This window comes from Lathyrus oleraceus, chromosome 7, assembly GCF_024323335.1.
Source record: "Lathyrus oleraceus cultivar Zhongwan6 chromosome 7, CAAS_Psat_ZW6_1.0, whole genome shotgun sequence".
Taxonomy (NCBI): Eukaryota; Viridiplantae; Streptophyta; class Magnoliopsida; order Fabales; family Fabaceae; genus Lathyrus; species Lathyrus oleraceus.
The window spans coordinates 181,801,307-181,825,546 of NC_066585.1; the positions used below are offsets into that span (position 1 = coordinate 181,801,307).

The window sequence follows — 24,240 nt, forward strand, 5'->3', positions numbered from 1 at the left end:
TGGTAAATATAACCCATTCAAATTTCTTTTGTGGTTCCAATGGCCACTTCTTAATCCAATTTTCCATAACCTTTAGCTATTAGGTTTGAGTTATCTTTGTGGTAGATGTAATACTCACCTATGTCCTTAGTGATGGACAATGAGTCTTCCATGCTTATTATAGGGTTAACCCCTCACTAGCATGTTGAAGTTATCCTCACATGGTGGATTTGTGGTTTGGTTGAGTTTTCTCCCTTTGATAACAAAAGACCTTAAGGCTTTTGGACCAATCAATTCACCAACTTGTTTTGATATTTTTATCCCGAACTACGAGGTTTTGATCCTAATCTTTTTTTTAAGATGGTACGTAGGCAATGGGTTTATCCATCCAAAGACAAAATGTAAATAACTTGTATATTCTCTTCTCATCTCTTCAATCATGTTTGCACAAACAAATTTTCACAAAACAAACAACCTTTGCAACAAGTATGAAAAGGGCTCCCTAGGAGTACCTAGGATGTTTTGGGTGCCTAACACCTTCCCATTACATAACCAACCCCCTTACCCATATCTCTGTTTCTTTTACTAGTTTTTGTTAAAACTTTTAGGTTTTTGTTCGCTTTCTAACCATTTCTTTGGATAAATAGAAGTGCGGTGGCGACTCGACTTTGTATGATTTACCTTGGATTTAGTCAATATCTCTAATGGTAACGAATACCCCAATACACAATGGTAGCGAAAGAGGATTACTGAACTGCATATCAAGGGGACATTCTCTAGCACAATGAAATAATGTGAAGAAAGAAAAAGGGTTGGCCAAATTACACCCGTATTCAAACCGAAATGGATACGGCGAACAAAATGGTTAGATTATGTAGTTCATGTCGTCAGCTCGGTCATAATCGTACTAACTATTATAGTGTTGGAACAAGCACAACAAGATAATTTTAATTGTAACTCTTTTTCTTTATATTAAAAACAACATTCATTTCATATGATAACTTTGTGAGAAAATATCATCATAAACAAATACAACACATAAACAACAACACAAGAAACTACAACAAATAAAATTACATCGCTAACAAATACAACACATAAACAACATAACTATGTGATTCCAATAACATAACTATGCGATTACAATCATCAAAACAATTTTGTGAGGAGTATACATCATCTTGCGAACGTCTCTGTCAGTTTTAATATCCATCCAGAAACGAACTTCTCCATTTTGGTTGAACGTCGTATCAAGCCATTAAGTTCTTCTGATCCTTTGACCATCTGCAATGTCTTTATCTAACCAATAGTTCAAGGTCCTGTTAAGATGTTCAAATGTATCAACATTCCAAAGTCGGATCTTCATCGGAGGTTGCACTGCTAAAAAGATTAAATCGGCATTTCTCTTGTGAATATATGGATACAAGTATGAATATACATACATTTTAAAGAAAGTTGAAGGAGATTGAAGGAAAGTGGAAGGAGGGAAAGAAGTTTTGTGAAAAATTATGGGAGAAATATTTTATTTATAGATGAGTGTACATGCATGCGCCATTGCTTTGGGCACACACACACATGGCTACATGCATGCGTCAATGCTTTCGGCATGCACACACACATGGATACATGCATATGCCACTGCATGTGGCACATTCACATGCATGTGCCACTGCATGTTGCACCTTCATATGCATGGCCCAATGCATACGCCCAAGCCATTGGCGCCTCCTATTCATTGGAAATTAGATGCGCCAGTTCAACTGGCGCATACGTCATGAAAGGTGGTTATTCCCGTAATTATTTTGAAAAATATGTTATTTTAGAATTTAAATTGAAAAATATGGTTATTTAAAAAATCTTAAAAATTATATAAATAAAAAATAAATCTAATTATGTTATTTAAAAAAAAGTCAAAATGATAATCTAATGATATATGTTTCATTCTTGAATGAAGTACAAGATTGGAACAAAGGTATGTGGCACCCACATTGTCACACAGTAGTCGTGGAGGTTCATGTATTGGTATTATTAGCTCATGAAGTAAGTTTTGAAGCTACATGAGCTTAGTGGTAGCGGTAGCAACTGCACAATATTCAACCTCAGTAGATGGCCGTGCAACAATTCTTTGCTTTCTTGAGAGCCACAAAATTGGATTGCCTCCAAAGAGAATGGTGTAAGCTAAGGTAGATGTGCGATCACCATTGTTCCCATCCCAATTTGCATCAGAGTATGCTAACAAGTTGTTTGCGGCAGTTTTTTGTAGCATGATACCATGATTAATGGTTTGTTTGATATACCGAAGGATGCGTTTCAAGTGCTGCAAGTGAAGGGAGGTTGGTTTATGCCTAAATTGGGACAGTTTATTGATGCAGTATGACAAGTCTAGACAAGTAAGATTAAGATACTAAAGTCCATCAGTAATTCTACGAAACTTCGTGGCATCGATGAATGATGTACCATCGTGAAGTTGTAGCACGACTTTGGAAGAAAGTGGTGGTGGGAGATAGTTTCACCCCCTCCATGTCAAACTTTTGTAAGAGGTCACGAATGTACCGGTGTTGAGAAAGAAAAATTCCAGAGCTTGTTGGTATTATTTTAATACCCAAAAAGTAGTGAGGTTGTCCCATATTTTTCAACGAAAATCTTTGAGATAGTGCCTTGATGAAGCTTTGAAGGAATGTAGAGTTGTTATCGGTGAGTAACAGGTAATCTACATAGACTAGAAAATAAGCCTTAGTGTCACCCGAGTGATAAATGAACAAGAAAGGATCAATTTTGCTTTATTGGAATCCATACGCGATAATAAAACCCTTCAGAGAGTCATGCCATGCTCTTGGTGCTTGACGTAGGCCATAGATGGCCTTGTGAAGTTTACATACATAGTTAGGGTGTGTTGCATCTTTCATACTCGGCGGTTGGTCCATGAAGACTTCTTCAGTAAGAGCTCCTTGTAAGAATGCATTGTTCATATCAAGTTGGTGCATTGACCACTAATGAGAGATTGCAAGGGTAAGAACAATCTTAATTGTTTGTGGGCGAACAACTGGTGTGAATGTCTCCTTGAAGTCAATGTCAGGATATTGTGTGAAACCCTTGGCAACAAGACATTCCTTGTAGAGAGCTATGGAACCATCATTATTTATCTTGATACAAAATAACCATCTAAATCCAACAATGTTTTGCCCTGCCTTAGGTGGTACAAGGGAGAATGTGCCATTTCTTATTAATGCTTCAAATTCATCGGCAATTGCCTTATGCCAATGGGAGTGTTTCATTGACTCATGAAAGTTTGAAGGTTCCAAACTCATAGATAGAGGATGTTTTGATGTAGTGTACATCCTTTTTGGCTTGAATATCTTATTCTTGGACCTTGTGATGATTTGGTTTGTTTCAGTATTGGGGCTTGTAAGGTATTAGGAGTGACAATAGTTGTAGTAACAAGATTAGATGTATGAGTATCATTAACTGACATTGTATTTGAAGTCAAAAGATCCTCATCTTCATGGGGCATAGCTTGTGACTCGATTGGTGATTGTTAAAGGATATGTATGATGGTATGAGGGGTTGTGGCATGTTGGGTATGGTCAGAGATGGTGGTGGTGTAGGTTTGACAAGTTGGTTGTATGGAAAGATGTGGTCAAAAAATTTGAAATTCCGAGAGGTGTATATTTTGTGATTTATTGGGTCAAGACATATATAGTTGTATTCGGATTCTGCATATCCTAGGAATATGCATGGTTGAGACTGGGATTGTAGTTTGTTTGAGACATACGGTCGCAACCAAGGAAAACAAAGGCATCCAAAAGAATGAAGATGTGAAGTTGTTGGGTTTTTCTTGTGTAAGACTTAATATGGTGATTTCATGTTAAGGATATGGGTTGGTAACGTATTGATTAGATACACTACTGACTTGAATGCAAAGGACCAGTATTCGAGTGGTAAGTTTGACATATGTAATAAGGCTCTTCCAGTTTCAACTACATGTTTACGTCTCCTCTCAGATGGAGCATTAAGTTAAGGTGTATGTGGTGGTGTGGTGAGATGAGATATGCCATGTGTGTGGAGAAATGATTTTAGTTTGCTGAATTCTCCTCCATTATCAGAGTGCAATAAAATAATTTTTTCTTTGAAGTAGTTTTCATCAAGATTTTTGAATATGGGAAACAAACTAGAGACATCTGATTTATTTCTTAATGGATAAAGCCATAAATATTTGGTGAAGTGATTAACAAAAAGTAAATAATATGAGAAACCATCTAAAGACTTGATGTGGGATGGACCCCATACATTAGTATATATAAGTTCTAATGGTTTTTGTGTTTTGATACTGGAAATGGAAAAAGGTAACTTGTGACTCTTAACACTATTGCATGATAGACAAGGTTGTTGTTGGCTCTTTATTTTATGAGATGGTAAGAGATGTCTAAGTATGTGATCATATGGATTCCCCAATATGTGATTCCATGGTAGAGGAATGTATGTAGTTGTGACGAGTTCTTGTGGTAGAGATGATGGATGGGGCATGTGGTAGAGTTCATTGTTATGCTTCCCTTTTAGAAGAGGCTTCCTTGTCTTAAATTCCTTTATCAAGAAATGATCAGAAAAAAACTCAATGGAAATTGGATTAGTGTGACATGGAGATGAAATAGACAATAATTTTTGAGTAATTTTAGGCACATGTAAAACATTTGAGTGATCAAATGATTGAAAGGGAGTTTTTAAAATAATCTTACCAATGTTGGAGATGGTGTGCCCAGATCCATCACCAACCAAAAGTTGATCTGAACATATGTAAGGTTGAGACAAGTGCAGGTTGTCCAACTCATTTGTTATATGATGGGAAGCTCCCGAGTCTAAGATCCAATCTGATGCACCTGAAGGCATGGGCCTAGTATGAAGAGCAGTAGGAGGTTGATTCTTTGGACGGTAGCCATGCAATTTGTAGCAGACCTTGGCTGTATGGCCTGAGTTTTCACAAAATTGACACACTACACGCTTAGAGAAGCCATGCGATGTTGATATGGGCATTGCGTGATTGTGATATTGTTTTAGTGTTTTGTTGTAGAATTGTTTCCCTTTGTGTGCAATTGTTTGCAGTGGCAATGAGAGGAGTTTCTTGCACAGTTGTATCCCTCTTTAAATAACTTTCAAAATTAGAAAGGAGATCGTAAAGATCATCACATCGATAGGATTTTCTCTAGTTCTTAGAGAAGCAGTCACTTCACGATACTCAAAGCCAAGGCCATTCAAAGTGTGGATGACAAGGTCCACATCGTCCACTGGGGAGTTGATGATGGCTAATTCATCAGATAAAGCTTTGATACCATGAAGGTATTCATAAATAGATTGTGATCCTTTTGTGAATCGAGATAGTCTCTCTTTTAGGTGCATAATTCTTGCACGAGTTTTGCTTGCAAACATCTTAGTGAGAATGTCCCGAGATTGTTTGGAGGTCTTGACATTCCCCAACATGGTAATGATGCTTGGATCAACAGATGATATGATTGCATGCAGAGTCAATTGATCCTGTCTTTTCCAGCATTTGTATGCTGGATCAGTTTGGGCTGGACTAGCAATGGTGCCATCAACATAGCCAATGAGATCACACCCTACAAGGAATGCGTTAAACTGCACGTGTCAAGCAGGAAAATTATTGTTGCTCAGTTTCACTGATGAGTGAGTGTTTAGGACAATAACAGAGTTGACATTTGGGGTAATTAAAATTTCAGATGTTGTTGAGGAAGGCCTGGTGAGATTGTGGATCGGTTTTGTTTTAAATCTTAGTAAACTACTGATATCATATAAAGGAATGTATTTCTGAATAAAATGTTTTACAGAGATATACATCAGTATATATAGATATATTACATAGTGAGAATTGAATAGGAAATGTTTGAAATAAGCCAAAACTTTAGCTAGCTAGCTGTTACTTCTTGACATAGTTATATGCCTCTAAATGCTAATAATCAAATAACTCTCATTTAATATTTGATGACCAATTCAAATATTCCTTGATTATTCAATTTGATTTTGTTGGCCCATGAATAAGCACATCGCAAAGCATGTTGTTGGTGGGTGCAAGACACGTCGCAATGCATGTGACCTATGTTGAGTTAATTGCATCGCAAGCTTCTGATACGATTCTGCTAAAGTCAGCATTGAATTGACTTGTCTTAACATTCAAATTTTTAAATTTGAAAATTGATTTGCGAGGTGAAAAACATCTCTCAAACATTGTTTAAAAAAATTTCATTTCCCTTCGGATGACTTGGAGGTGATATATTTAAAAAATTATTTTTTATTTTTTTTATTTGGATAAATGAGTTGTGAGGTGATTGTCATTCCGCAACTATCATTTTTAGGTGAAAGTCACCGGCCAAAATTACCCAACTTATATTAATTTTTCTTGTAGTGATTGTATTCCATCTATTTATAATTAAATAAACATTTACAACAATTAATTTACAAATATTTTCTATTTAATTTTCTAATCTATTTATGAGATAATCAAATCATATGAAATCATTCTATATTAACATTCTATATTAACATTTGTAAGTAGCCACAATCATCATAAAGCAATGATTTCACATACTCCTGTAGCTTTGAAGGAGTATTGCCATCATAACTATACATTATAGGTACCATCCTTGCAGCATTCAGACAAAGTTTAGTAAAAGATGAAGGTAACTCGTTTGTGTTCAAACATTCTTTGTTGAGTTGTTTCCATGCATCTGAAATTTGTTTCCTCATATGTTCTCTTGTTTGTCCAATACTAACTCCTGGGTTATCCTTCATGTAACACTTTGAGTATGATCCATCGTTACCATCACAATTATCATCCTGCAATAATTTTTTCAACTTAGTTAACCCTTCTGTTCCTTAATAACTGATCTATTCATGTAAAAAAATTGGTGAATCTTTTCTACCTTGTCGCCTTCGAGATCATCACACAGCCTTAGAATTGTCGCGGTTGTAGATATGATGGTTGGGAAGTCGTCGATTATAGAAAAGGTTTTGTCCGATATATCTTGGCCCATGTAAAAGAAAGCATGAACAAGGATCACATGCACACCGGTGCTCACTATTGCATTCTTCAAGTACTCCTCTGAGGTTGGAACATGCCCGGAAGCAAACCATTTTGCTTCTTCCAGATATGCATTCAAAAGTTTTATCCACTGTAATTAAGAATCAAGTTAAGGACAAATAATTGTAGAAGATAACATGATACACATAGGATTAACGCGTTGATTTCGACACGATGAAAATAGGTTTTTCCATACCGATTTTATCAATGAACTTATAGGATTCCATCCAGTTTTGAGATGTGTCCTAAGTGCAAATTCATTGGTTGTGTCATAGAGAGCCTTAAAACATACTTTCATGCAGTCTGGTAATTGTTCAATGCCTGCCAAATCCCATCTGCGTCCACAAAATCTAATAAATTCATGCAACATATGAGAGAGAATTATTCACATCATTACCTCTTAACAGCTTCTGTAAAGAGAGTGAGCTGATCAACATTTCCATATATATCAAATAAATCATCAATGATGTAGATTAGAGACAGAGGCTTTGTGAGCTCAATCCTTTCGTCCGAAAAACGTGGATCTGGAAGACACGCCATAGTCCACATGTACCACTTAATCGGTTCATCTCTAGCAAATTCCAAGTCCTTTGACAAACCTAAGTCTTTCCACCATCTACATAGTATATATAGCATGATTAAGTGAATGCTCTAGTCATTAATCTTTATTAGTGTAATTCTTTTGAAAGTTAAGTAGGACTCACTTGGAAACTGCGAAAATTTCCTTGAGATGTAAAGAGGAAACTATTTGAGTGTCAATTATGGAAAGCTGTTGTAAAGAGGAAACATTTTGTGATTGAATAATTGTCGGTGTGAATCTTGACAAAGTTTTATGAGTAGGACACATCAATGTATGTGTTACAAAATTGACTTGAGCATGGTTATGAAACGTCGAAGACCACTCATTAAGATACTTGCGGCAGAACTGTCCTGCACTGTCAAGATAATCTTCTCCTTCTATGCTTAATTGTGAGGCTTCAAACAGTGAAACTAAATCATTTATATCCTTACAAAACGTATCCTTGAGTTTGCCTTTGTTGTCCCAGAAAATGTTGAATATGTCTGTAAAATGTATCAAATCAGTAATAACTACCACGACAAACTCAGACACGTAACTGCGATATTTAATCATCCGTTTAAACCAATAGGTTAACTAACCCGGTCGGATGTAGTACCCTTGTTGTCTTAACATGCGAAATTGGAATGCAACTTGTGAGAGTCCTTGGATATTCTGGAATCTGAGCATCATATGATTCCTTTGAAGAGTTGCTTCAATTTCACCTTCAAAGAGGTATTCAATGCCTAATCTTTGGATTGAGTCCACCATAGATAAACGTTCATCTGTATTTTTGCTAACAAATAAACGTTTAACTTCACCCAATGCTTTAGCATGTCTTATATGAAGAGCTTCCTAAATGAATATTAATTGAAAGAGTAAGGTTAATTAGCTACCAAGTAATATGAAGCTCATAAATAAATAGAAAAATGAATTTTTCAAAAAAATGATCCATCCATACCTTGGCTTTTACAGTTTTAGAAATATGAGTTTGGTTAAAGGAAAGAGTAAAATTGGTTTTATTGTGGAAACTACAAGAGGCATGCATGGGTACATATACCTTGATAGCCAGAATAGTTGACCTTTTGTTTGGAGAAATATTTTGAAGACAATGGAGAGAAAAAGCCATAGTCGATTAGAACCAGTACTATAATATCTTGGTTTCATCTAATTTATAGAGAGCACTACTTATTCGTGAGAAGCATGCAACAGAATATTTGACCAAACATAACCTTGGCGTGACATGGTTAAAATGAGGTGAAATTAATATCGCACATTACCTAAAATTTAACAACAATTAAATAAGATCTTATAAAAGTTTTATCATAACTAAAGTGTAAAAAAATAAAGTCTCTATTTATTTTGGGACAACTAAAGTGTAACTAACTTATATAAGTCGTTTGAAAATTTAAGATGATTAATCAGTGAGTAGAACCAATAATCATACAGTAGTGTTTACATTACCTTATAAATCTATAAAACTTCTTACCTCAAACATGTTTTCCGAATGTTAATGTATGTTTGGAGTTGACTTTGAGAAAACTCTTTTGACAAATTTAATTTTCAAACTTATAATTCATACTTTATTAATGCATGCCCAAAACATATTTTGTATAACAATTTTTCATGAGTTTATATTGTTTATTTATTAGTTGAAAGCATATTTTCATAAACTATTTTAAGTAGGTTCTGTAACGGGATATTCGTTACCTTTAGATTTATTGACTAAATCAAAAGTAAATTATATAATTCGAGTCGTCAGCGCACTTCTATTTATCCAAAGGAAAGATTAGAAAGCGAACAAAAACCGAGAAATTTTATCAAATCAAAAACTAATAAAAATGTCAGAGATCTGGGTAAGTGGGTTGGTTATGCAATGAGAAGGTTTTACGCACCAAAAACATCCTTAGTACTCTAAGGGAGTCCTTTTTGCAAAGTTGTATGGTAGGTTGGTATTTGTGAAAATATTTGTGCAAACATGATTGGGGAGATGAGAAGAGAATATACAAATTATTTACAATTTTGTTGTTTGAATGGATAAACCCATTGCCTACGTACCATCACAAAAGGTAGGATCAACACCTCGTAGTTCGGGGTAAAAATCTCAAAAGATTGGTGAATTGATTTGATCAAAAAACTTAAGGTCTTTTGTTATCAAAGGGAGAAAACTCAACCTAAACCAACAATCCACCATGTGAGGAGAGCTTCAACATACTAGTGAGGGATCCACCCTATAATAAGTATGAAAGACTTATAGTCCAATCACTAAGGATAAGGTGAGGTTTACATCAACCACTATGATAACTCAAACCTATGACTAATGTTTATGAAAAAAAGTTTTAACAAAGGTGGCCATTGGAATCACAAAAACAACTTGAAGTGAGTTGTATTTACAAGTTAGAAGTATTCACAAAAATGAAGTCAAGGTTGACTTAAGATTCAATTCAAAATGAGTATTAATGAAAAGAGTTTGAAAAAATCAAAGGCATATGACCTAGGTTTCTAATTTGAAGACAATGTCAATGTTTGCACAAAATGAATTTGACTTGGGTTAGAGTGGAGAGAAGAAAAGAAGGGCTAGTCCTAAACATGCAAAGATGAGAGAAGAGAATAAAACCCTTGGAGTTCCTTTCTAGAGATCATAAAGATGATCCAAGATGCTCTCTTCCTTTGGAGTTAGCAATTAACTCAAGCAATCAAACAAATATTCAATCAAACTCCTAGGATCTCCATTTGGCTTGTCTCTTAATTTGGATGCTCATGACAATGATTCTTCTAACTAGCTCAAGTTTGGAATCCCTATCACACAAGAACAAACAATCAAAAATTTCACAATGCAATAAGAGGAATGGACAAAGAGAGTTTAGATTAGGGGTCCTTTCAAGTCATCTTCAAGATTAAGCATTCTAAAGGCATGAGGCCTAGTTGCTCTTCAACAATTTTAGCATTCTAAAGGCATGAGGCCTAGTTGCTCTTGAACTCCATTAAGCATAGGTGAGGTCCTAATTCTAAGTCCTTTCTCCTTTTTGCATTGGGTTCACATAAACAAAGACAAAACAAACACAAGGCAATAGTATATTTACACAATAATGTGCTCAAGTGAGCAAAAGGCAAATGGCATAAACATAAACATGAGCTCAATGAGCAAAGGGAAAAAACAATATGAATAAATGAGCAAGAAATTAAATTGCATTAAAGTAAATTGCAAGAATTAAATGCTTGAATTAAAAGTTAGTGATTAGTAGTTAGTATTAGTGTGCCATAAGGCAATTTAGCGTTATGTTAAGCAATCGTAAGTGGACTAATGTAGTAGTCACACCTATCTGAGGTCGGTCAATAAAACTATAGGCAAATAAACACAAGTTGGAGACCATGACTAGTAAGCCAAGCTCCTACAACTTGCCATGCCAAAAGAAAAGAAGAATGACCTTGTATGGATTTCAGGTTCTTTGCTTGACCAAGAAGCAACCTATCTTGGACACAAAGCAATTCACTTGATCTTTGATCAAGTTGAATTTGATTTGGATCAAAGAAGGTTAAGCCTCTCATATGTCAAGGCTAACCACAAATCATTAACTCATTGGTCAAAAGAAAAAGAAGAAGATGAGAGATGAAGATTGAATGTACAAAGTGGAAATTCAAATGACATATCCAAAACAAAATGATCAAATGTGAATGGAATCAACACCAATCAATGGTAAACAAAAGTGGAATGAAGATTAGAGATTAAGAAAGGTCAAACATATTTTTTGTATTTTTTGGGATTAAAATAATACATAAAATAAAATGAACAAATCATGGTCAAACTTCAAATCCAATTCAAATCAACTTGGATAAGTCCAATTGGATCATCATAAGTCTAACATGGTCAAACTAGGTTTGACAAATTTTCTCAATATTTTTTGAAAACATAAGCTATTTTTAAACAATTAAAAATGAAGAGAAATAACACAAATGGACTAAAATCTCAAATAAATCTCAAATCAATTAAGAAATTGATGAGAATATTTTTCATAGACTTATCATCATCCACATGTATTAAGAAAATATTTTTGGCATTTTTGAATATCTAAAAGTGTTTTAAATGAATTAAAAACTATTAAAAACAAAATAATTCACAAAAAATATTAAATGGAATCACAAGAATAATTAAAAATCAGATTATGAAACTAGAATTTAAGAGAAATTTTTTTACAATTGGTCCCATATTTTTGTGATTCCAAATAAAAGAGTTGTGAATTTTTGAAAATAAAAAGAATTAAAGAAAATAAAACAGAAATTAATAGAAGTTGGAAAATCCACAGCGTTTTGATCAGCATTCATTAATTGACGTGGCTAATCCAAGGGACATGAGACGCGCGTGCATGGTGATCATTAGTCAACAGCATCACACGTTGGATTAAAAGAAGTAATTAAAACGCATGGCCACGATTAGATCCTACATGAGAGATCCAATGGACATGAGGTCATCCACGTGGGGACGGTGGTGGAAACCACCGTCTTCTTCGGTGAGCTCACTAAATCCGGCCACCAGTTGCAGGTTTTGCAACCTCAACCAAATCAAACGATCTTTATACCAAATTAAAGTTGGGGTGATGTACATCACCCCTGTAACCTTAGTTTTCACTCAAGATCCCTATGAAAGGAGAAATCTGAGGTTGAAAGTCTAGGTGTTCAATCTGCAGAGCAACAATTCATGAAATTAAAGTCACCATTGGCTTGCCTCTCACACGAGGACTTCAGAAAGCCAAACCAACACAAGCAATGCTTAATATATGGTGAGATTCAAAGCAAAACAGTTGAGCTGTAAACCTTTGAAGTGCAACTTTGATGAACATGATCCACTCTAATTCTTGATTGCAGCTTGATCTTGAGGTGTGGTATGAGTGCAAGGCTTAGGAATTAGTGTTGAAAATCAACTGATGTTGTTGAAAATCAAACTTGAAAAAGAGAAATGAAAATTCAAATTCCTATGGTGAGAGGTTAGGATTCAATTCCAGCAGGGTTTCAGGTGCCTTCAGGTTGAGAATTGAATGAAGCAATGTGTTTATTTATAGCTGAGATCCAAGGCAAGGTGGATGGAAACCGTGTGCATGAAGCTTTGGGTCCTCCATGCATGGGCCTGTACAGGCGCATGTGAGGCCCAAAAGCTATTGGCTTTGCAAGCTGAAAGCATAATGAAAAGGTTTGGACGTGTGGTTTGCATGGCATTTTATTGTGTATGAAGTTTCATTATGAAATGCATAAATGGTCACAATTGTTCCCCTCTTTGAAAGTCCCATTTAGAAAATCCAAACATAGGCATGTGAGTAATGGTTGGAAAGGTATTGAAATAAGGAACAAAAGCTATGTTGGACAAAAATCCATTTGGAGTTTAGAAAATTTTGAAAACTGCCCATGAAGTTTGATGTACAAAACATGTATTTGAAAATTTTGCCAAAACTGACCAACTTCAAGCCCTTCTGTTTAAATGATGCAAGCCTCAAATGGAAAAACCTCCAACATCAAAGTTGTAGACCTTTTCAAGACAATCAATCTGGACTTAAATGTTTCATCATTTGGATTTGTAATGAGAGAGTTATGGGCACTTGAAATTGGACTTTTTCAAGATTCAATGGCTTTGGTCCAAAGTGACCTATAATGTTTTGTATTACCACATGTGTTTATTTTAGGATTATGAAATTTTGTCCAACATAACATTTAAATTAGACATCTTAAAATTTCCAATTCACTTGGTCTCACCTCAAAATCATAAAAAATGAAGGAGTTAGGTCCTTGGGAAGTTGACCCAAAATTAGGGTTTCAGTCAAAATGACCTATAATGTTTTGAAATGAATGATGACCTTACATGTTTCAAATGAATTTTTGATGAACACGAAAGTTATTCATATTGTTCTTAAGAACAGTTTTTATCTTGGGGTCATCTTCATTTGACAAACACATAAAAAGTTAGGTATCAGTGGATTTCAAAATAGTTAGATGATTTGACTGATCAACTTCTCAAAGCCAAACTTCAAATCTTGATGAATGGATGATTGAGGACACTCACATAGGCTCATATATGCATAAAATGATAAATTAAAGAACTTCCCTTGATTGAATTTGATCATAGGTTGAGGTTGCTTCATGAGCAAGGCACAGTCAATGCACAGATGAATTAGGGTTTCCTTGGGAAACAATCCTCAAGACCTTTGGTTTATCTTGATCAAATTGACAAATTGAGATACTTGGGAGACATATATGATGGTTTATAGCTTTGGGAACCATTGTCATTCTTGCTTTCATCTTCATCTGGCCATTTCATTGGGCATGGGGCCTCCTAGGAGCCTTGGATCACATGACTGCTTTAAGCTTCAAAACAAAACAAGTTAGTGACATATTTTTGTACTTTTGGTTAGTAACCAAAATAAGAAAAGCAATAATATACAATTCAAGCATGCTTGGTGGTCTCAAACCAACTCACACAAGTCTCAACCCTAGGGTAAAGGAGCCAAGATGCTATGATGCTTGAGGCAAAATACAATGAGCAATGATATGTGCCATGAGGGATCTTAGGGTCAAAATTAGGGTCTTACAGGTTTAAATTTAAAAAAAACAATTTTATTTGAAATAATTAATAAATAATTAAATTTTAGATTTATATTCTTTTTATTTTTTATTATATGTCATTTTTAAATTTTAAAGATAATTAATTATGAATGAGAAAGAGAAATTATAGATTATATTTATAATATCATTCTTTAATATTATTATAAAAAAATAACTTGAAATTTTAATATAACTAAGATTAATAAATAAATACTTAAAAGTATAATAGAAAATAGTATTATCCAAAATCAATCATTATCTAAATTTCCAAATTGTTAATCTTGAAATCTTTCTTAATAATTTCTATTATAGTTTTCTTAGGTCTTCCTTTACTTGTAGTTGTTTTATTCCTCTCTGTTTGCTATTATAGGTGCTACCCCAACACTTTCTCTAATATTTTCATTTTTAAAATTATCATGTCTAGTCTTACCACACATCCAACGCAACATGGTCATCTCTGCTACACTTATTTTATTCTTGTGTTAGTTCTTATATGCCTAATATTCTATAACGTATAACATCGTAGATCTTAACGCAATCCGATAAAAAAATTCCTTCACTTAAACACTACCTTTGTGTCACAAAAAATCCTTAAAGTCCTCCTCCATTTCACCTACCCGACTTGAATTTGATGGTTTTCCTCATATGGATTTTATTTTATTCCGAATACAAAAACCCTCTAATTTTGGAGAACTCAAAAATTGTATTGAATGAGAGACTTTGAGCACTACTACAAACAATACATTTCATGACAAAGCTTTCACCTCATCCAATGAAAATCTAAGGTCATATGACCTGAAACGCGTCATTTTTTAAAACTTTAATCTTATCCTTCGATTTTTTTGGAAATCGTCCGGTTATGTAGCTTAGGGTTTGAGCTTCGATTCCTAGCTCTTGCAAATTTATGCTTTATTTATAATTTTTGGAAAAAAAACCTTCCTATAAATAAAGATATTTTTGGTGTCCTTGTAAAATTTGTCGAATACGCCAAAATATCCAAGGGATGATATATTCAATCATTGTTATTGTGATGAAATTATTCAAAATTACACGAAATGGATATGACATGGTGAAGTGGAAAAAGAAAGACATGCGTCACATAAAGTCGAAGATGAGTTTATGAATGATACTCTAGAAGATATGATTCGTGATATTGGAGTAGATGTTTTAAGAAAGCCTGTATGGAAGATACTTTGTAAAGTGACATGGAAGAGTCATTATATCTGGGATGCAAAATTTTTACAAGATTGTCAGTTGTGTTAAGACTATTTAATCTTAAGGAAAGAAGTGGTTAAAGGATAAAAGTTTCACTGAATTACTTGAATTGTTGCAAGAAATGCTTCTAGAAGGTAACACGTTGTTGAACCGTAGTTAAGAGGCCAAGAAGATATTATGTCCAATGGGTTTGGACTATGTCAAAATACATGCATGTCGTAATTATTGCATATTATACAGGAAAGAATATAAAAACTTGAAGGAGTGTCAGATGTATGGGGAGTCACGCTACAAGAAGAAGTACAATGGTGTTGAAGATGATGATGGTGTAACTAGAAAGGGTGTTCCTTTCAAGGTGATGTGGTACCTACCGATAATTTAAAGGTTCAATAGACTATTTACTAATGTAAATGACGTAAAAAATACTAGATGACATGTAGATGAAAGATTATATGATGGAAAAATTCTGTATGTAGCTTATTCATTGCAGTGGAAGAAAGATGAAAAAAATTCTCCATATAGCTTATTCATTGCAATGGAAGAAAATTGATACGTTGTTTCCAGATTTTGCCAAAATTCTCACTTGTTCTCATAGAACTCCTTTTTGTAACAATCAAGCACAAAATCATCAACTTCTAATTGTTGATCTTTCATGCATGAAATTACATGATAGTGTGGCAGCTCTGTCAGCATCTACCTTCTACATGAACATTCATGCTTTGAAAGATTAACAAAAAACTTTTCTCCATTGAATGATATATGCCTAACCTTGTAGTCAAATTCATCTGCACGCCTATTACAAATGCAGAAAATAATTATCGACCAGTATAAACCATTACCTAACAAACCAAGTCATATGTTATTGTCTCAAACAATGTCAACAACATTACCTAACAATCCAATTGTTTATTCTTTGTGATTCCTTTTCCAACTTCTTTTTTATATTTGGTAGAATGTTACCATCATATTTCGCAATATTTTGTCTATTGGACTCCCACCTTTTCATCAGGTACACTCATATGTCTTTAATCATAGTCATAATAGGCTTGGCTCTTGTAGCTACAAATACTGAGTTGAATGCCTCTGACATGTTGATCACAAAAGTATCACACCTTGAACTAGTTCTAAACCTTGGTTTGCTCTAGAACTTTGGTTAAATCTTCCAAAGGTGCTTGAATGCCTCTTCATTAACATTTTTTATTTCACGCATTATTTTTTCCCCAAGAATTTGCAGGAGTAGCAGTAGCAACCTTCTACGTCAGTTCCTTTATTTTAATACCTGAAAACATCTTTTTGAAATAGATGTATAAGTTCCTAACACATATATAAAGTATCCAATATATCAAATATCACTTACATTAAGTATCCAAATATCACATATCAAATATGACTTAACAAGAATGAGTACCTAACACAAAACCTTTGGTCAACCTCTAGAAACAACTTATCAAGTGCAGACAATAAACCATGAATGAATAACCTTTCTCAACTGCCAAGTGTCTTCATCTGGTAACTTTGCACATCATGACTCCCATAAATAACCTTTCTTACATATGACTCTCATCCTCTTATTATCATTTTTATTAAATTTCAAGTTTCTACCTAAATGAATGACATATATTCTAACTGCCTCTTTAAAGTCTTACTTAGTAGCAAAATAAGTCCCTAATTTCCACTTGTAATCCTCCATTCTTTTTGCAAGCTTGAATGTTTGAAAATCATCTTTTAAAACCTATTCATCTTCACTATCATATTCTTTATGTAACTCATCACTATCATATTCATCAATGTCATACAAACTTCTAAAGCTTTACTTTGGAACCTCACCTTCATTCACATCATCAATTGAACCACTACCTTTAACTGGTTCTTCCACCTCTCTATGTTTCCTTGGTCTCTCAACCTTGGCTTTCCCCTTCCCTTTACCTTTTCCTTTGTCCTTCCCCTTTCATTTACCTTTTCCTTTAACCTTACCCTTTCCTTTAACTTTTCCTTTTCCCTTCCCCTTTCCTTTGCCATCCTCTTTATCAATAATAATTTCTTCACGAATTCCTATAACATCCTCATCAGAATCTTCAAAGTTCACATTCAAAGCATTGTCATCTTCACTACCACCACCATATTTTTGGTTACATTCCAGTCCCTCATCTTCATTTTCGTTACAAGTAAGTCCCTCAGTTACTAAATATTTTTGAATACGTACCAGATAAGGTGTGTCATCCAATATATCAGCTTCTTGATCACATACCATATAATCAGTGGTCCCCTCCAATGTAATATCCACTATTGCATCCTAAGACACAATGGCCCCTCCAAATTAACATCCTCACATGAAGATTCTTGGTGAACTGCATCTCTATCTTCCAGACCAGTGGTCTACCCTTCATCAAACTTGTCACCTAGATTATTCAATTCTTCAAAAGGACCCAAATCATCAAAAGTTCCTTTTACATCATTATTCAAATCATCCAATGTGTCATCTTCTAAACTCTTCAAAGTACCCAAATCTTCAAAATTACTTTTCACACCATTATTCAAATCTTCTAAATTGTCTTCTTCTACATCATTGGGTCCTACATTATTTTCTAGAGATGGTATTGGCTCTTCCCCATAAATTGGATGCATGACATATAAATGCACATTCCCATTAATTAGTGCTATCAATTTCATTTTATTTATGCATGCATCATCTTTCAACAAAACTAGCTCATTAATATCCATTGCATCATGATACCACAAACTCTTCACTTTTGGTACCCTAAATCCTTTAAACCACCTAGAACCTCAAAATAACTCCAGAAATCAGGGTCAACTTGTCAAACCTCCTCTAACCTCTTGTAACATAATTTGTTAAGCTCAACAAACACACCCTCATGATGGATAACACACTCAAACTTATCACTCATGACCTAATCACACCAAATAATGCAGAAATGAGTCTATGAAGAAGGAGAAAACGTTAAAGGTTTTCTTTTTAATATAGTAAATGCATAATCGTACCTTAGAATGAAAATGAACAATGATGAAAGTAGATAAGTATCTTCTTCTTCGTTGCTCCAATTATTGTCGTCTTCGTCGCTCCAAGTCTTCTTCTTCGCAGCTAGGGTTTCATACTATGAAAGAGTAGAACAATAACCTAGGGTTCGAAACTAAAGAGTTTAGATAGAGAAATCTGCTTTTGCTGGTAGTGAAGAGTTCAAACATGATCTTTCTAAATTTGGAATTGATATTTCATACTTTAAATTAAAATAAGTTTATTAATAATTGCAAAAACAAAAACAAATCACATGTCAATATTTTCTATATGCCACGTAGGCCTTTGTTAACATTTTTCCAATAGAATTTAACAGAAGAGACTGGTAAGGCTAACAAATGTGTTTTAAGGGACTGTAGTGTAACGTTTTTTTAATTAAGAGATTAAATAAAAACAACAAATTAAATTAAGGGACTAAAAGATGAATTAAGTCTAAAATCATCGAAACAATTGAAAAGTTACAAGTAAATAGACTAAATAATGAATGATAAATTAAAATTTAAATATAAAGAGATGGAATTGTGAGAAAATAGTTGAATGTAATATTTTTAAACAACACTAACAACGCATGTTTCTTTCAATATTTTCAAATATATATATATAGTGAAGAGTTCAGACATGATCTTTCTAAATTTGGAATTGATATTTCATACTTTAAATTAAAATAAGTTTATTAATAATTACAAAAACAAAAACAAATGACATGTCAATATTTTCTATATGCCATGTAGGCCTTTGTTAACATTTTTCCAATAGAATTTAACAGAAGAGACTGGTAAGGCTAACAAATGTGTTTTAAGGGACTGTAGTGTAACGTTTTTTTAATTAAGGGATTAAATAAAAACAACAAATTAAGTTAAGGGACTAAAAGATGAATTAAGTCTAAAATCACCGGAACAATTGAAAATTTACAAGTAAATAAACTAAATAATGAATGATAAATTAAAATTTAAATATAAAGAGATGGAATTGTGAGAAAATAGTTGAATGTAATATTTTTAAACAACACTAACAACGCATGTTTCTTTCAATATTTTCAAATATATATATATATATACTAGTAAAGGACCCGTGCGTTCGCACAGGTCGCGCAAGTGCAATAATTTATTTTAAAAAAATTAAAATATAATATATTTTTTTGTTTATATATATATATATATATATATATATATATATATATATATATATATATATATATATATATATATATATATATATATTTTTAAACAACACTAACAACGCATGTTTCTTTCAATATTTTCAAATATATATATATATATACTAGTAAAGGACCCGTGCGTTCGCACAGGTCGCGCAAGTGCAATAATTTATTTTAAAAAAATTAAAATATAATATATTTTTTTGTTTATATATATATATATATATATATATATATATATATATATATATATATATATATATATATATATATATATATATATATGGTTGGATCAACGTACACAAATTTATTGCATAAGAGTTTTTTTTAATGTAATGGATGTTAAATGATCAATAAATGGGTTCAAAAAATTTCCACAAATAACTTTTTCCAGTTTGGGACATAATAAAGTAAAACATTATTAATTTATAGTAATATAATTTGCTTAATTTTTTTGTATACTATATTAAGAAAATAATCAAAAAATATAATACAAAAATATTTTTACAATTTATTGGTATATTGATATATAATAAACATTCCATTGTTAATGTTATGAATAAACATTCCATTTATCATTGAGATTTTGGACATAAGAAATAAAAATATATTTATTTAGTAATGGATGAAATTTTTCAATCTGTTACTAATTTGAGGTATAAAAGCGCAAATATTAACCTTCATAATAAATGATTATTTAACCAAAATACATAAACCATGTAAAAGAAATACCAGAACCTCATTTGTTTTAAAATATAGTAATGAATACTACCAAATGTTGAAATTAATTGTAATTGATAGAGTAAGGTTTAATGCAACAAAAGATATTGAAACAAAAGGTTCACAAATTTAGTTAAAATTGTGAGAAATATGTCCAACAACAAAAATGATTTAACTTCGTACAATTCTTTGGTCCTTAAAAAACTGGGTTTATACAAAACCTGTCCGCAACCTTTTAGGAAGTGATGATTCATTACCCATAAAAAAACAATTACATCCATATAAACAAATGTTAAAACATAATGTATATTTTATACAACTCATTCAATAAAATTCTAATAATAAACAACGACATTTGTTGATATAATATAACTAATGAAAAACTTACGTTCTATAAGTTTTCAAAAACTTCTTTGAACACGACGTTTGTTGTAGAATTCAATGGGTAGTTATCCTTGTCATGGATTAATATCTTAAGCCTTTTTTGCTTTTGACCCTTGATATTGCAACATATAGTTGACCATGACTAAATACACTTCTAGGCAAATACAATCCAACATAATCCAATGACTGACCTTGAGATTTGTTAATTGTCATAGCATAACATATAGTTATGGGAAATTGCCTTCTAGTCATTTTGAATGGCCACGGAGATTGTGTTGGAGTCATATCCATTCTTGGAATATAGATAACCCCTCCAATATTCTTTCCAGATATAATCTTTGCCTCGATAACGTGGTTTGCCAATCTTGTAACTATAAGCCTTGTTCCATTGCAGAGACCTTCAGGTTGATCAATGTTTCGAAGCAACATAATAGGGGTCCCAATCTTCAATTTAATCTTGTGGTTAGGTAGACCGGAAGTTGTAAGTGTATTCAAAAATTCCGGGGTCAAAACATCAAAAGCTTCATTTCCTTCACCGTCAAAAGTGTCTACAGAATCTGAACTTAAATATTCCTTTTCTTCACCTTTGGGAAAATTTTTGAAATTTTATTATTATAAATCTATGTTAGTACATATAAATATATGAATGTATCTATAAATATGTTTACAATGGATAACACATACATGGTATGAATCTCAAAACGTATTGATTTATGATGTCAACCGTTTCAATTGTTCCTGCCAATATAGCTCTTGATTGCAAAAATTCTGGATTCTTGTAATTGTTAAGAAAATTCGGATATGTTTCACTAACAATGGCTTCTAGTGGATCATCATAGTTAGAAATTAAGAAATCATTTGGAATAGGAATATCCGTGTAACCATCGTTAGGTTCTTCCAATTTCCCATCGCCAACTTTTAATATCCAATTAGAAAACAATTCTAATTCAGATGTACTTGAAGTATTGCCGGCTTGTTGGAGTCGCATGTTCTTTGTAAGCTTCAGCACAACAGAATGATCCCAGATGTATGATGAATTTATTGTAGAATGTATTATATCTGAACGGCTTCCCCTTGGTACAACTGGTAATATTTTCCGAAAATCTCCACCAAATACAATTACTTTCCCTCCGAATAATTTGTCAGAACAATTGGAACGCCCCATTATGTCTTTAAGGGTTTTATCAAACGCTTCAAAACAAAATCTGTGTGTCATTGAAGCTTCATCCCAAATTATCAACTTTGCCATTTTTAGTAGCTCTGCACGATCACTACCTTTGTCGATATTACATGTAGAAGACTCCATTGTAGGTATTGGAATCTTGAACATTAAATGAGCCGTTCGACCTCCTGGAAGTAGTAGTGAAGCTATGCCCGATGAAGCAACAGTTAAACAAATTTGTTTCTTTGATCTTATGTAGGAAGCTAGAGTTCTCCACATGTAGGTTTTCCCTGTGCCACCGTATCCATACAAAAAAAATACGCCTCCTTGTTGATTGTTTACTGCTTCCATTATTCTCTTGAATACACCTCTTTGCTCATCTAATTTAAAAAAAATACATAGCAAACATGCAGTGAATAAATTAATTATACATTAAAAAAAATTGTAAGATAAAATCATACTTTAAAAGTTAACTTTATAAAATTATGACAAAACTTACAAACATTTAACATATTTACCTGTAAGATTTAAGAACAAATTATTGTATTCTTGCAATTGTTCGGCTGGATTGTAACTCCGCTCTTTGTATATGAGCTTATTTCCCAATTGCTCAACCACATATTCACTTGGAAAAAAAACTACAATAATAACTAATTTGATTTCAGGATATTGATTTCATTTTGGAATGATAAGATTGCAACAACAATAAAATAACGGTAATATTTTTTAGTAGTATAAATAAGTAATTTATTTTATCACATTTTTCACTCACATCTAGTCTAAATTTGACCAATTTATTTTATTTAATTTTAATTTTTTTGTGTACACATTTCATTTGAAAATGAACCTCAATCAACATAACACATGCTCCAATTTTATGCAAAATGATGGAAGTCCTCTTTGTATCCCAAATCAACAAAACACCCCATATTTTGGAAATCCACCTCTTATTCCAAATCCACACCATAATTCAAGATTTCAAAATTCTCTTTTTATCCCAAATCCATAAAATAATTCACCCATTGGAAATTACTCATATCATATATCACCTTACCCAATGAAAAACTCTCTTTTAATGTATTTTGATATATTTGAATCAATTTTTTAATTATATTTTATATAATATATAGTGGGATTTAGTGGGGCCCATTTTCTTAGCCCGCTTTAATTATTTACAATCATTTTCTTGTACAACTAAATGTATAAAGAATTGATATTCTTATTGATTTATTACAAATCATGCATAACATTAATTATCTTACGGCTGAATTATTTTAATACTCCACTGACCTAGCCAATAGAAAGGAGGCAGTGGACATAATTATTCATTTCAACCCCCAGCTATATTTTGGCAAATAAATAATTTAAATATGTTGAGTTATAATACTATATATGATGACGTGAGATTGGTAAAAAGTATAGTTGCATGCTTAACTTAATCATTTCAAACAAACAATGTAGATTTTCCATTACCAATCAAAAGACAATTCACTGTATATGATAATTATACCTTGTTTTTTTTATAAATCCTTAATTCAGTTGAATGCAAGATTCAAACATTGCTCAAACATTTCTGAACTACCTGCAATTTTAACATATGTATTAGACTTTGAAAAAAATTGTAAAAAAATGTGTTTCTATGTGTTTTCTATAATTAGTTTTGAAGGATTTCATAATAATTTTTTATGTAATTGTTTTTTTAATTTCTAACACCATTAGGCATGCTGAAACCAAACATGACATGCAATAATCTATTTATAATTTAGTCGTATACACATATTTTATAAGATGACAACGTATTTTGTTATCAACCTAAAATACTTATTAACATTTGAAGATATGATACTCATATAAATTTTGTAGTTGAAAGAACACACAAAACACAATGTTCAACATAACAACATAGGATTTTGAATAATTTCACACACATGAATTAAATACTCATTATCATCCTTTAAGCCATACATGAAATATAAATGTCAATTGTAATCCCACAAAATAAACACTTCAAAAAAGTAAGAACACATCCTACAACCAAAACATATCATGTTCTTAACAACTTCATACTTAAACTCATTCTGGTGCTAAAAAGTTCATAAAATATATTTCAATATCAAATTTCCGAAAATTCTAATTAAGAAGATGGTTCTATCTTTAATTTCTTGGATGGTTTGGTGCCTGATAATTGTGTAGCGCCAGACGCTTCAAAATCAACTTCTTCACCCTTGTCAGCAATTACAACATCCTTAGCCGGAGTCATTAGAATGATTGATTCTGGATCATTTTCACCAGATGCAGATAATGTTTGCTTGCAATATAAAAAATTAATTGTCAGATATAAAATGAATTATAATAA

At 32.7% G+C, this 24,240-nt stretch overlaps 2 protein-coding genes across 3 annotated transcripts; both read right to left on the reverse strand.

The window, feature by feature from the left end:
• Window positions 1–6,393: 6,393 nt before the first annotated feature.
• On the reverse strand, window positions 6,394–8,752 carry LOC127100671 ((3S,6E)-nerolidol synthase 1). 2 transcript variants are annotated; one of them, XM_051037924.1, is made up of 7 exons: window positions 8,683–8,752; window positions 8,225–8,477; window positions 7,771–8,128; window positions 7,464–7,682; window positions 7,263–7,401; window positions 6,909–7,157; window positions 6,394–6,822 (listed from the first exon to the last, which is right to left on the reverse strand). In XM_051037924.1, exons 1-7 carry the CDS (start codon window positions 8,749–8,751, stop codon window positions 6,520–6,522), a joined length of 1,590 nt encoding a protein of 529 aa, XP_050893881.1. In that variant the 5' UTR covers window position 8,752; the 3' UTR covers window positions 6,394–6,519. The 2 variants fall into 2 exon arrangements, with proteins under 2 accessions (XP_050893881.1, XP_050893880.1); XM_051037923.1 differs by having other exon boundaries at window positions 8,584–8,752.
• A 9,049-nt stretch (window positions 8,753–17,801) lies between these two features.
• On the reverse strand, window positions 17,802–22,028 carry LOC127102774 (uncharacterized). The gene is made up of 4 exons (XM_051040107.1): window positions 21,407–22,028; window positions 20,834–21,306; window positions 18,426–18,538; window positions 17,802–18,201 (listed from the first exon to the last, which is right to left on the reverse strand). The coding sequence occupies exons 1-4, from the start codon at window positions 22,026–22,028 to the stop codon at window positions 17,802–17,804; spliced, it is 1,608 nt and encodes a 535-aa protein (XP_050896064.1).
• Window positions 22,029–24,240: the final 2,212 nt, after the last annotated feature.